The sequence below is a fragment of the Mobula birostris genome, chromosome 1, assembly GCF_030028105.1.
Source record: "Mobula birostris isolate sMobBir1 chromosome 1, sMobBir1.hap1, whole genome shotgun sequence".
Lineage (NCBI taxonomy): Eukaryota > Metazoa > Chordata > Chondrichthyes > Myliobatiformes > Myliobatidae > Mobula > Mobula birostris.
In genome coordinates, this window is record NC_092370.1 from 178,261,772 (window position 1) to 178,276,720 (window position 14,949).

General features: G+C 38.9%; 1 protein-coding gene across 4 annotated transcripts in view; it reads right to left on the reverse strand.

Moving 5' to 3' along the window:
- The window catches only part of ryr3 (ryanodine receptor 3), a 380,802-nt gene that overhangs the window by 304,499 nt on the left and 61,354 nt on the right, over positions 1-14,949 (reverse strand). For 2 of the 4 annotated variants that reach the window (XM_072266754.1, XM_072266743.1), the window contains one exon: positions 6,796-6,846. The exons of the other annotated variants lie outside the window; for them this stretch is intronic. In XM_072266754.1, the coding sequence (XP_072122855.1) occupies positions 6,796-6,846 (51 nt within the window). The remainder of the gene's footprint in view (positions 1-6,795; positions 6,847-14,949) is intronic. 4 annotated transcript variants of the gene reach the window in all.

Below are 14,949 nucleotides of genomic sequence, written 5' to 3' on the forward strand. Positions count from 1 at the left end.
GAAATTAGAGGCCAGTGAACCTGATGTCAGTAATGGGAAGGTTATTGGAAGGTACTCTTTGAAATGGATATATAAGCATTTGGATAGACAAGAGACCGATTAGGGATAGTCAACATGGCTTTGTACTTGGTAGCTCATGTCTAACCAACCTTACCGAGATTTTTGAGAGTGTTACCAGGAAAGTTGATGAAGGCAATGCAATGGATGTTGTCTACATGGACTTTAGCAAGGCCTTTGACAAGGTCCCACATGGGAGGTTGGTCAAGAAGGTTTATTCGCTTGATATTCAAGATGAGGCAGTAAAATGGATGAGGTATTGGCTTCGTGGGAGAAGCCAGAGAGTGATAGTAGATGGTCACCTCTCGACATAGCAGGACTGTGTCTAGTGGAGTGCCACAGGGATCGGCGTTGGGACCATTGTTATTTCTCAACTGTATCAACAACCTGACTGCTAATGTGACAAACTGGATCAGCAAGTTAGCAAATGACTCCAAGTTTGGGGGTGCAGTAAACAGCGAAGAAGACTATTAAATCTTGCAGTGGGATATGGATCAGCTGGGAAAAATGCGCTGAAAAATGGCAGATAGAATTTAATGCAGACAAATATAAGGTGTACAAAACATTGGTGAGGCATAATTTGAAGTGTGTATGCAGTTTTGGTCACCTACCTATAGGAAAGATGTAAGTAATCTGAAAGAGTGCAGAAAAATATTATAAGAGTGTTGCCGAGACTTGAGGACCTGAGTTATTGCGAATGGGTTAGGATTTATTCTCTAGGATGCAGAAGATTGAGGGGAGATTTGATAGAGGTGTACGTATTTATGTTGGGTATAGATAAGGTAAATGCAAGCAGGCTTTTTCCATTGAGGTTGCGTGAGACTACAATTGGAAGTCATGGGTTAAGGATGAAGGGTGACATATTTAAGCGGAATATGAGGGAGACTTTCTTTACTCAGAGGGAGCAGAGAGTCTGGAGCTGCCAGCACAAGTGGTGAAGGGGGGTTCGATTTCAGGCTTCAAGATAAATTTGGATTGGTACATAGATGGAAGGGGTATGGAAAGCCATGCTCCGGGTACAGATCGATGAGACTAGGCAAATTAATGGTTTGGCATGGACTAGATGGGTCCATAAGACCATAAGGCACAGGAGCAGAATTAGGTCATTTGCCCCAGCATGTCGGCTCCACCATTCAATCATAGCTGATCCTTATTTCGCGTCAGATCCATTCCCTGGCCTTCTCCTCGTAATCTTTGATGCTGTATCCAATCAAACTTCCTGTAGTACACATTCCACAAATTCATCACCCTCTTGCTAGATAAATTACTCTGCATCTGTCTTAAATGGATGCCCCTCTATCCTTAGGCTGTGCCCTCTTGTCCTAGACTCCCCTACCATGGGAAACGTCCTTTTCACATCTATTCTGTCTTTCAACAAAAGGTCTCAATGAGATCACCCCCAACCTTCTAAATTCCAGCAAGAACAGGCCCAGTGCCATCATACATTCCTTGTATGATAACCCTTTAATTCCCAGAATCATCCTTGTGAACTTCCTCTGAATCTTCTCCAATACCAGCACATCTTTCCTTGATGAGGGGACCAAAACTGTTCACAATACTCAAGGTGAGGCCTCACCAGTACCTTATAAAGCTTCAGCATCACATCCCTGCTCTCTTATTATAGACCTCTTGAAATGAATACTCACATTGCATTTGTCTTCTTCACCACTGACTGAACCTGCAAGTTAACCTTTAGGGTGTTCTGCACAAGGACGCTCAAGTGCCTTTGCACCTCCGACTTTTGGATTTTCTCCCCATTTAGAAAATAGTCTGCACATTTATATCTATTACCAAAGTGTATGACCAAGCATTTTACAACATTGTATTTCACTTGCCACTTTCTTGCCCATTCTCCTAATCTGTCTAAGTCCTTCTGCAGTCTACCTGTTTCCTCAACATGACCTGCCCCTCCACCAATCTTCGTATCATCTGCAAACTTGGCAACAAAAGACATCTATTTCATCATCTAAATCATTGAAATTTATCATAAAAAGTAAGCCCAACACTGACCCTTGCGAAACACTACTGGTCATTGGCAGCCAAGCAGAAAAGGATCCTTTTATTCCTACTTACTGCCTCCTACCAAGCAGCCAATGCTCTAACCATGTTAGTAACTTTTCTGTCATACTATGGGCTCTTAACTCGGTAAACAACCTCACATGTGGCACCCTGTCAAAGGCCTTCTGAAAATCCAAATATACAACATCCACTGCATCCCCTTTTATCTATTCTACTTGCATTATCCTCAAAGAATCTCAACAGATTTGTCAAGCAAGATTTTCCCCTTAAGGAAACCATGCTGATTTTGTCCCAGCTTGTCCTGTGTTACCAAGTACTCCATAACTTCATCCTTAGCAGTTGACTCCAACATTTTCCCAACCACTTCATGGCTCCGTCTAAGTAGACAATGATGCACCCGTTCCGTGGCGCAGACCTGGGCAATAAATATGGAGATCCTGGGCTGCCCAGACATCAAGATCCCCCTCTCGGCCTTGCAATTGTGGTCCAAAGGAATGCGAAGCAGTACATTTGGCATCAGCTTGGCTGCAGGAGCTGCCGGGAGGTGATGTGATACGTCACCCAACCACCTTAGGGGCTCCACTCTGGATTTGTGTAGGGTTTACTCCTTAACCTTCTCATCTCCCGAAGTTACCCACAAGACAGTAGGATCCATAACCCTGGGATAGGGGACCATACCAGGTACTGTCAACCAGAGCCAGCTGAGCGGGACTCATGTAAGGCAGGGTCGTCACGCCCTGTAGTAGTGACATATGGAGCCACTACCCACTTCACAACCACTAAGTTCAGGCTAATTGGTCTATAGTTTCCTTTCTGCAGCTTTCCTCCTTTTTTAAAGAGTAGAGTGACATTTGCAATTTTCCAGTCTCCTGGTACCATGCCAGAGTCCAATGATTTTTGAAAGATTGCTACTAATGCCGCCACAATCTCTACTGCTGCCTCTTTCAGAACCCTAGGGTGCAGTTCATCTGGATGGATGACTTATGTACCCTTGGGTCTTCCAGCTTTTTGAGCACCTTCTCCCTTGTAATAGTAACTGCACTCACTTCTCTCCCTCACACCCTTCAACATCTGGTACACTGCTGGTGTCTTCCACAGTGAAGACCGATGCAAAATACTCATTTAGTTCATCTGCCATCTCCTTGTCCTCATTTATTGTTCCAGCCTCATTTTCTAGGGGTTCTATATCCATTCTCATTTCTCTTTTTTTTTATATACCTGAAAAAGCTTTAACTACCCATGTTAATATTGTTTGCTAGCTTGCTTTCATATTTCATCTTTTCTCTCCTAATGATTCTTTTAGTTGCTCTCTGTAGGTTTTTAAAAGCTTCCCAATCCTCTACCTTCCTACTAATTTTTGTTTTGTTGTATGCCCTCTCTTTTGCTTATACATTAGCTTTGACTTCTCTTCTCAGCCACGGTTGTACTATTTTGCCATTTGAGTATTTCTTAATTTTTGGAATACATCTATCCTGTACATTTCTCATTGTTCCCAGAAACTCACGCTTTGCTGCTCTCTTGTCATCCCTATCTCCTTCCAATTTACTTAGGCCTACTCGTCTCTCATCCCACTGTAATTTCCTTTACTCCACTGAAATACTGCTACGTCAGACTTTACTTTCTCCCTATCAGATTTCAAGTTGAACTCAATCATATCGTGATCACTGCCTCCTAAAGGTTCTTTTACCTTAAGCGCCTTAATCGCCTCTGGTTCATTCATAACACCCAATCCAGTATAACTGATCCCTTTAGTTGGCTCCACAACAAACCGCTCTCAAAAAGCCGTCACAAAAGACATTCAACAATCTCACTTGAGATCCATTGCCAACCTGATTTTCCCCAATTCACCTGCATGTTGAAATCTCCCATAACTATCGTAACATTGCCCATTAGATATGCCTTTTCTAATTCCCATTGTAATCTGTTCTCCACATCTGACTACTGTTGGGAGGCCTGGATATAACTTCCATCAGGGTCCTTTTACCCTTGCAGTTTCTTAACTCAACCCACAAGGATTCTACATCTTCTAAGCCTTCCACATCTTTCTACTGATTTGATGCCATTCTTTACCAGCAGGGTCAAAGGGCTTGTTTCTGCGCTGTACTGTTCTATAGTTCTATGACGCTAGTAGGAATTTCATTAACTTTATATTAGAAAACCTAGCTGACCATAATTCCTTGCGAGTGTTCTAATTCCATTATGGTGAATAATTATTAGATTTCCATGAATTCTCTGGCATTACACCTTTTTCCAATTCTCAATGAAATGATGAGAAGTATAATGTTATGTAATCAATGAGTATAATGCAGCAATAAGGATGTTACTGCATTTCAAGGAAGTGGAATATTGAGTACAGCAGGCACTATGATTGGAGAAACGGGAACATCCACAGTTTGCACTAAGAAACAAGTGGATGATATATCAGAGTAAGATTGGCACTGCTCCTGGTAGTTCCCCTTTCATTTGTAGCCCAACATCAGATTTGAGTAAATTGAACTATTAGTTCTCACTTATTTTTAACATTTTACTCCATAATAAATTTAGGTTTCTGTCTACATGTCCTTTGTACTGCACGATAAATTTGTTTTACCTCAATATTAATCTATATTGACTGCAGTTTTGAATTGATGTTTTTATTTTGTTTCCAATTGCAATCTATATAATTGATTATATCTATGCAAGTTATGCATAGCATGTTTACTGAAAAGATAGAGGAAGGTTTAGAACTCCTGTGTTTTTAAGAACAATAATCACTGCAGATGTTTGCTAACATTATAAATGGGTTTCAATCAGGATAGTACCATTTGGCAAAAGTACAGGAATTTTGCACTAAGTGCTAACACAGCAGTCAGGTAACTAGTACTATTTTTCAATGGACCATGAGCTGAAAAAACAAATTAACTTACCTTTATCATAAATCTCTGGAAAGCAGAAAAGATGAAAGCAAATAACATGGATTAAGATTATTATGCCTGTTTTTGCATTTTGCATCAAATCAACTGTGTGAAAAATGTGTAGGCATTTCAAATAGCCCACCCATTACATGGAGACTTTAATATTGAAGTGTATGTAATTTTAAAACAAAATGGATTATTTAAGTGTAAAGATTGCCAAGATAGCTATTATAGGTACATTTGAATCTGGATTCTGCCTTCCAACTTGTATTAAATATCAATATATCATTTTATATTGTGAGTCAAACTTGTACACCTTGTCTTATAAGTATAGTCATCTCCTTGAAAGCAAAATTTTAATCTAAATGTAAATTGAATTGAGATTTCATCAGAAAATCCTAGTGGGAACATAATAGTGTCACATTGATCTTCTAATAGTTTACTGAGAATTATGAAGAACAAACCTTATACATTTGTTCCATAATCAATCTTCATAGTTCTGCAATTAAAATTATCCTCTGATTTAAAGTTAGAAAAGCAGAACATATTTATGTTACATTATTGTGTAGTTAAATTTAGGAACCAAGTGTGGTTGGAATGATTGGACTACTCTATCACAAGTTGAAGAGCTAAATGACAAAAAACTAAGACACTATAGCAGCATCACTGGTGGGTAATTTTAAATACAGCCTGATAAGATTATACAGGCAATTTTAAAGTGAAATATAACCGAGATTTTTTAAGGTATAGGAACAAAGTATAAAATTCCAAGAGTAATTGAATGACAAGGGGACTCTCTCGATTTACCATATCTATTTTGGAAAAATAACACCACAGTTTAGGAAAATAGTACAAGTAACCTTTTTTATTTCAATTTACAATCATTTTAATGGGATGCCATCAAAATCAAACTTTTAAGAATTGCTTTGTATATAGTTCTAACTTTGCATTAATTTTCTTGCTGAACAATGCTAATGTGTAAGTTTTAATGTTTAAATTATGGGTGAATATTCTACAATACATTAGTAAAGTAGTTTTTCATGAACTGTTAACTGTATAACTATCTTTTAGATGGTGTTTTCACTTGCAAACACAAACACGAGGCACAAATTTAGCATGATAATGGCCAAATGTATTAAGCTTTGAATAAAAAGTCAAGCCAGATTCCTACTGAGACAGATGTAAAAAATCCAAGTGTCCATTCAAAAATCAGGATTTTTCAAATCAACTTGCTCACCTAACCATAATCACCAAACTTAGTACCTTGTCATTTATTTTAAATGGCATCTTCAAATTGTCTGTTGTCTTTGCTTACTTAGTAACATGATACCAATTCTAAAAGCAATTTGTCATGGATTTGTACTTGGAGATGCACCAAGCACGTGACAAGGAATGACACAAGTCTAAACATTCCATGTGAAATAATTATCTATACTGATAACTGTTAAAATAATGTAGAATGTTAATAAAGTCACAAACATCCAATAAGATTAGAAGGTATTATTTATATTTGTTCACTAATTTGATCTGGTAGCTGCTGTAAACTAACAAAATCTTCTTACCCCTATTTATCACTAGTAGACTCTGTTGCACAAAACAGTCTGGTTTATTCATTGAGAGTCATACACAGATATGGCTATAATGACTATCTGCAGCTCTTTTTGTTAAATTCAGCAAATTTTGCTCCCAATTGGAAAATTATTGAATGCACATGATAAATAACGATTTTAGTGGTTTTTATTGGCAGCCATTACCACTTAATGGTACTACTTAACCTAAACTGTACTTTTCCTCTTTATAGAAATATCAGAGCAACGATAGTTACCCTCAGAGATTTTTTCTTCTTGGCACTGATGGAACTTCTTTTGATAGAGCCCTTAATGCAATAAAAACAAAACAAAACAAAGAAATCTTTAGCTGTGTCCTGCTGGTCAATGTTTTTACCATAAGGAACTACAGTCGACAATGGCATTATGTACCAGGTGTAAAAAAAAATTAGTGTAAACTGTGTAATTAAAAGAGTCCTTTTTACATGTTGTAAGTAGAAATTGTGATTTTTGTTTCTGATGTAAATTGTAACTAAGCCAAGTACATGATAGTATTATGTAATAAAGTGTAATAATAAAATAAAATCAACATTGTTCTTTAAGAATGAATTCTTACTCTCTACAAATTAAATCAATCTGCAAATGTAAAATGGAGAACCCTACAAGATATTCTAAATTATGAGCAGATCTTGTAAGCACTACTCCCTCCCTACAAATCAAAAGGAAAAAGATATGATTGTGGTATCATGATATAGTTTGATCTAATTATCTTTTTTGAGATATGGCCTTAGACCCATAATGTGCTTCTTTAACATTCTGATGAACTTCTACCATTCACAGTCTTTATTCTAGCCCTCTGGTCTTTCTAGATGTGGTTATTTATACTGTATTGGTCAGGAATGTAGGCAGAATTGACATGCTTCCAAGGCTGTGCCACCTTAATTGCTCTACTGAAGCCAGGCGATGGGTTCAATATGATTTATGTTTATGTTCCCATGCATGGATCCCGTTGGCATTTATTCAACATTTTACTTTCTGCAACAGCATTTTACCACTACCATGCACATCATTTCAAATTCATGGTGACTATTCCACACAATAAAATAAATAAAGTTATGCATCTAAAGTACTGTAATAAGACAGGTTTTCTCTTTGCATTATGATTTTGGTTAGGTTGACTCAGTATATAAAAATGATAATTGAAGGTGTTTGTTAAAGACAAAGGTTGGTGTGCAGATGTACTGGTTGGTTATAACCTGCCTTGAACACAAAATTCTTCAGAATTTAGACTTCTTGAAAGGAGATCGATATATCTAACATAATGTTGCAAAATCCAACCATATAGCTTTTGTCCACAAACTTCTGAGAAAAGCTTTATTATTTAGGGGCGGTGTATCAGAATTCATTGTAGTTCAATTATCATACCACACAATGTCAAGGAAGTATATGATGTTCCAGAGAAATTACTCAATAAAAGTCATTTGTCATGTCGCATTTAAAATTCAACTAAACCATTAGATCTTGGAAGTTATTGAAGCACATTTTTAACTGCCATTCAAATTGCCAAGTCCCAATGACAAATGCAAATGTCACATTAGATTATGTACCAATAATGGCTTTAAATTTTAATAATCAACTATTTAAGAGAGGCAACTTGTGAGGGTTTACCTTGAAATAATCCGCTAACGTTCTGCAACTCTCATTGCAGAAGGTTGCATTTCATATAATTTGTACTCACCAGTGAACAAGAAATACTTATTTATAAAACATTTACATATTTGTCTTTGCAGGCAATGAATGATAACATCAGAAACTGCATTCCCATAATGCACAGTTAAACATAAACTCAGGATAATCCCAGTGAAAATTAACAGGACCGTCAATATTTAATAAATATGTACAAGGTGGATTATGATGGAAGTGACCACTTGTACGTAGAGCCACAAGAGCAGGACATCCAGTTTTCATTTTCATACAGAGGATATGTAACCTTAAAATCCCCAAGAAAGGTAAGAAATTGCAAAGTTGATACACTTAATCTGAAACAGTGCATCTTTAAAAATGGAGTATAACAAAATTAACAATTTAGGTATTTTGTAATAACAAGATGAAATAAAAAACATTTTGGAAAACTAATATTTTTAGTTCACTTACAAACAGACAAAAAGTCTTCCATGATAAAATTTATGACTAACTTTTTACCAACTTCCTTTGGACTTGAAGATAAGCAGTTCTTAAATCATTTGCTAAAGTCACACTGCTGGGTTCAATTAAATTAAAGTAATGATAAGTAGGCTCAGTAAGTAAGTTGGCTAGAAGATCAATTCCATTACAACACAGTAAAAGCTTCCAAAAATGTATTCGCTAACCAAAATCAAATTAGATAGTGTCTTGTTCCTAGAACAGAATTACTGCTATGGATAGATTGTTTTAAACATATCTGACCAACCAAAAATGAACCAAAGACCATATCTGCATCAGCAGAAATGCATTTTCAGCCCGTAAGCAGAAGGGGCTTGAATCAGCTGCAGCAGCTCCTAGATGTAAAATAAACTGAGATCAGAAGACAAGTAAATCAACATTTTCTCCAGTGGCTGCTCTGTACTTTTGCAAACATTTACACAATCCAGTATGGAAGTGGGAACAGATAATGTAATCTATATCTTACGCACATTAGATCACAAAATCACTTTTAAAACTTAGTGTCACACAAAACTGGAACGAGTTGGTTAGTTTTAGGTGAAGACTGGACATACTCAGGAAGTGCTTTAGGAGTATCTTAGTAAGGTGCAGGCTGACCACTCAATGCACAATAGTGGCTCCTCCATGGAGAGAGTTAGGAGTACCAGTTTTCTAGAAGTGCACGTAATGGCCTCTTTGGTCAAGAGAGCACAGCAGTGTCTCCACTCCCTGAGGAGCTTGAAGCAAGCGAGGCGTCCCCCCACCCCACCATCATTCTAACCAATTTTTACAGGAGCACCATCAAGAAAGTCCTGACCAGCTGCATCAAAATATAGAGTACAAAGTAAATTTCATTATCAAAGTATATACATGTCACCATATACAACCCTAAGATTCATTTTTTTGTGGGCATACTCAACATTTCTATAGAAAAGTAATTATAACAGAATCAATGAACGACTGCCAAAATGGCTTTCAACCAGATTGCAGAAAACAGCAAACTATGCAAATGCAAAAAGAAGAAACAATAATATAAATAAATAAGCAACAAACATTGAAAACATGAGATGAAAAGTCTTTGAAAATGAGTCCATTGGTTGTGGGAACATTTCAACGATGGGGCAAGTGAAGTTGAGTGAACTTATCCTGTTTGTTCAAGAGCCTGATGGCTGAGGGGCAGTAACTGTTCCTAAACCTGGTGGTACAAGTCCTAAGGCTCTTGAGAAATGAGAAATGAATGTGTCCTGGGTGGTGGGAATCCCTGATGATGGATACTGCTTTCCTGCGACAGCGTTTCATGGAAACATGTTCAATGGTCGGGAGGGCTTTATCCGTGATGGACTGGGCCGTATCCATTACGTTTTATAGAATTTTCCATTCAAGGGCATTGGTGCTTCCATACAAGGCTGTGATGCAGCCCATCAATATACTCTTCATTACACATCTCTAAAAGTTTGTCAAAGTTTTGACGTCAAGCCAAATCTCCACAAACTCCTAAGGACGTAGAGATCCTGCAGTGCACTCTTCATAATTGCACTTATGCGTTGGACCCAGGACAGGTCCTCTGATACGGGAATTGCAACGCATCTGACCGCAAGTCCCCACAAAGGATTGAGAGGACTGCTTCAGAGTCTCTCTTCCACCCATTATTGATAGTTCAGGAGCGCTGCATATACAGCGTTCTTAGAATTGACAAAGATCCCTCCCATCCGTTGAACAATCTCTTTGACCCCCTACCATAAGACCATAACACGTCGGTGCAGAAGTAAACCCTTCAGCCCATTGAGCCTGCTCTGCCATTCTATCATGGCCAATTTATTAACTATTATCCCTCTCAACCCCCTTCTCCTGATAACCTATAATCAAGAACCTATCAACCGCTGCTTTAAATATACCAAATTTCTTGGCCTCCACGGATTTACCACCCTCTGGCTGAATACAGTTCTCATCGGTTTTAAAAGGACGTTCCTCTATTCTGAGTTTGTGCCCTCTGCTCCTAGACTCATCTACTGTAGGAAGCATCCTCACCACATCCACTCTGTCTAGGCCTTTCAATATTCAACAGGTTTCAATGAGATCCCACACATTCTTCTAAACTCCAATGAGTACAGGTCCACAGCCATCAAACACTCTTCATACATTAACCCTTTTGTTCCCAGAATCTTTCTTGTGACCTTCCTCTGGACCCTCTTCAATGCCAGCACCTTTCTTAGATAAGGGGCCCACAACTGCTCACAATACTCCAAGTGTGGTCTGACCAATGCCTAAAAGTCTCAGCATTACATCCGTGATTTTACTTTCTAGTCCTCTGAGACATGCAATGTTAACATTGCATTTGCCTTCTCTGTCACCACTCAACCTGCAAATTAACCTTTAGGGAATCCTGCACAAGGACTCCCAAGTCACTTTCCACCTATGATTTTTGAATGTTCTCCCCATTTAGAAAATAGTCTACACCTTTGTTCCTTCTACCAAAGTGCATGACCATACACTTCCCAACACTGTATTCTATCTGCTACTTCCTTACCAATTCTCTCAATCAGTCTACGTCCTTCTGCACTATCCCTACTTCCTCAACAATACCTGTCCCTCCATCTGTCATCATATTCTCTGCAAACTGGCCCCAAACCCATCAATTTTACCATCCAAATCATTAACATATAATATGAGAAGTAACAGTCTCAACACAGATCCCTGTGGAACACAGCTAGTCACTGGTAGCCAACCAGAAAATGATCTCTTTATTTCCCTCTTTCTCTCCTGCTGGTAAAGCAACTTCTATCCATGCTATATCTTTCCTGTGATACCATGGTCTCTTATCTTATTAAGCAGTCCTATGTGCAACAACTTGTCAAAGGTTTTCTGAAAATCCAAGCAAACAACATCCACTGACTCTTCTTTGTCTATATTGTTTGTTATTTCCTCAAAGAATTCTAAGGTATTTGTCAGGTAAGATTTCCTTTGAAGAAAACCATACTGACATTGGTCTACTTTATCATGCGCCTCTAAGAACCCCAAAACCTCATCCTTAATGATGGACTCCATATCTTCCCAACCATTGAAGCCAAGCTAACTAGTCTTTAATTTCCTTTCTTCAGCCTCCCTCCCTTTTTAAAGAGTGGAGTAACATTTGTAATTTTCCAGTCCTTTGGAACCATTCAGAATCTAGTGATTCTAAAAAGATTACTAATTACTTCATTACTAATGCCCTCACCTCTTCAGCTACCTCTTTCAAAGCCCTGGGGTGTAATTCATTTGGTCCAGATTACTTATCCACCTTCAGACCTTTCAGCTTCCCAAAGCACCTTCTCCTCAGTAATGGCAACTGCACTCATTTCTGCTGCCTGACATGCTCAAATTTCGGGCATACTACTGCTAGTGTCTTCCAGAGTGAAGACTAACATAAAAACTTAAGTTCATCTGCTATTTCTTTGTCCTCCATTATTACCCCTCCAGTGTCATTTTCCAGCAGTCCAATAATCACCCTCTCCTCTTTTACTCTTTATAAATCTGAAAAAAAATGGAATCCTCTTTTATATTATTGGCTAGCTTACCTTCACATTTCATCTTTTCACTCCTTATAGATTTTTTAGTTGTCTTCTGTTTGTTTTTAAAAGCTGCCCAATCATCTAACTTCCCATTTATTTTCATTATATTACAGGCTCTTTCTTTTCCTTTTATGCAATCTTTGACTTCCCTTGTCAGTCATGGTTACCTCATCCTCCCTTTAGAATACTTCTTCTTTGGGATTCTGCACCTTCTGAAAATGCTCCAAGAAACTCCCGCCAATACTGTTCTGCTGTCATTCCTGATAGTGTCCCCTTCCAATCAACTTTGGCCAGTTCTTCTCTCATGCATCTGCAATTCCCTTTACTCTACTGCAATACTGACATAGCTGACTTTAGCTTCTCCCTCTCAAACTGCAGGGTGAATTCTATCATATTATGATCACTGTCTCCTAATGGTTCCTTTACCTGAAGCTTCCTAATCAAATCTGGTTCATTACACAACACCTAATCGTAGAATTGCCTTTCCCCTAGTGGGCTCAACCACAAGCTGCTCTAAAAAGTCATCTTGTAGGCATTCTATAAATTCCATCCCTTAGGATCCAGCAACAACCTGATTTTTCCAACCTACCTGCATATTGAAAACTCCTAAGACTTTCGTAACATTAACCTTTTTACAATCCTTTTTTATGCCCTGCTGTAATTTGTACCCCACATGCTGGCTACTGTTCAGAGGCCTGTATATAACTCCCATCATGGTCTTTTTACTTTTGCAGTTCTTTAAGGATTCTACATCTTCCAATCCTATGTCACCTCTTTCCCCAGAAGTTACAGAATGTTACAGAACTCATAAACCTTGGCCCCTGCATCAATTACTCAGACATGCATTCAGCTGCAAAATCATCCAATTCTTACTCTCACTGGCACGCGGCAGAGGCAACAATGCAGAAGTTACTTCCCTGGAGGTCCTGCTTTTCAGCTTTCTACCGAACTCCCTATATTTTCTTTTATGACCTCTTCCCTTTTCCTATCTATATCATCGGTACCAATAGGTACCATGACTTACAGCTGCTCACTCTTCCCCTTTAGAACATGGTGGACCTGATCCAAGACATCCTTGATCCCGGCAATTGGGAGGCAACATACCATCTGAGTGTGTCTTTCATGTCCACAGAATCTCCTGTCTGCTCTGCTAACTACGGAATCCCCTATCACTACTGCACTCCTCTTCTTACCCCTTCCCTTCTGAGCCACAGAATCAGGCTCAATTCCAGATACTTGACTGCTGTGTTTTTTTTTCTGGTTGATCCTCCCTCCAACAGTATCCAAAGCTGTATAGCTGTACCTTGCCGTGTTATTGGCTACTGGTAATTTATGGTTCTCCCAGACCCTAAATCTAACAAGATTACTTCTGCAAATCTGCCATTCTACACAATACACAGCTTATCTGAGAATTCTCTCAGGCTTAGCAAGTCAACAACAGAAACTCCTTGTGCCCACATTTAATTGTTCTGAATAGAGTGTCCCAGAGCAAGAATCAGTTCAGAGTACACAAAATGGGGGTCTGCAAGGACAGTCTCTCAAAACGGCCACCTCCATTTCCTTCAAACACATGGTAACTACAAAGACAATTAGCCTGCTTGCTTCCACTGTTCTTATTTCATTCGAATCCACTGATCTGCAGACTGTAGTTCTTTCTGCCCAACCACATCTTGCAGGTGTCGTCATCAGGAATACTAGGGATCTCCCTGCCTTCCCACATCCTGCAAGAGGAGAATTCCATTATACTGCCTGGCATCCCCAGTGTTCTAACTTGAAATAAGAAAGATAGAAATAAAAATTAAACAGTAAAAAATCTACCTACAGTCTTTGCCTCTCCTCACTGAAGCCTCTCTGAGCCAAAGCCAGAGTTCTCCACTCTGACAATGTCCACTCCTGCATTGGTTGCTCCACTTAAACTACTTTTTATTGGCCCTTGCCAAGTTCCTAATTATGCACAATCCAATGTCTCCTTGGGAACTGAGGCACACAGAATGTCCTGACTGCCTCCGCTCACTACTTTTGAACTCTCTCTCTTGCTACACAATCCAGCATCTCCTCAGGAGCTGTGGCACACATGTGGCAGGTGGTAACATAGCATTAAGCCAAGAACTGTTAAGATGGGAAAACAGCTTCTTCCCCCAGGCTATAAGATCACTGAATTCGATTCCACCACCCAGGTCTCATCACATATGAAGCACCAGTAGTGTTATATGTTTACTTTTTAACTTGAGTCATAAATGCACCTTTTTATTTGTTAATTTATTTGTGGTAATTTTACTTTATGTGTTGTGTATGCGAGTTGCATGCACTGTGTTGTGCACCTTGGTCTGGAGGAACGTTGTTTCCCTTGGCAGTATATGGTCAAATGACAACTTGAGCCTGTTCTTGAGGTGAGGCAGCCTTTCTGGGAAGGGGATAATAATTAGCTTTATATTGCAGAGAGGTTGGAATTAGGCTGCATGGAACAAAGGGCTTATCTCTGACAGGTAAGGCATGGCTTGCTGCAGTGTTAAGATTTTGGTGGAGTCTCTTGATTGATATCTCCTGACATGGCTTTCCTAATGATCTATGTCCTACTTCTCTGCTCTCACTCCCTCTTCTGCAGAACACAGCAGTAGTAGAGTTCTCTTTGCTCTCACCTTCCAAGTCACCATTCTTTGCACTCAATGAATTGTCCTTCACATAATCTACTAACCACATGAT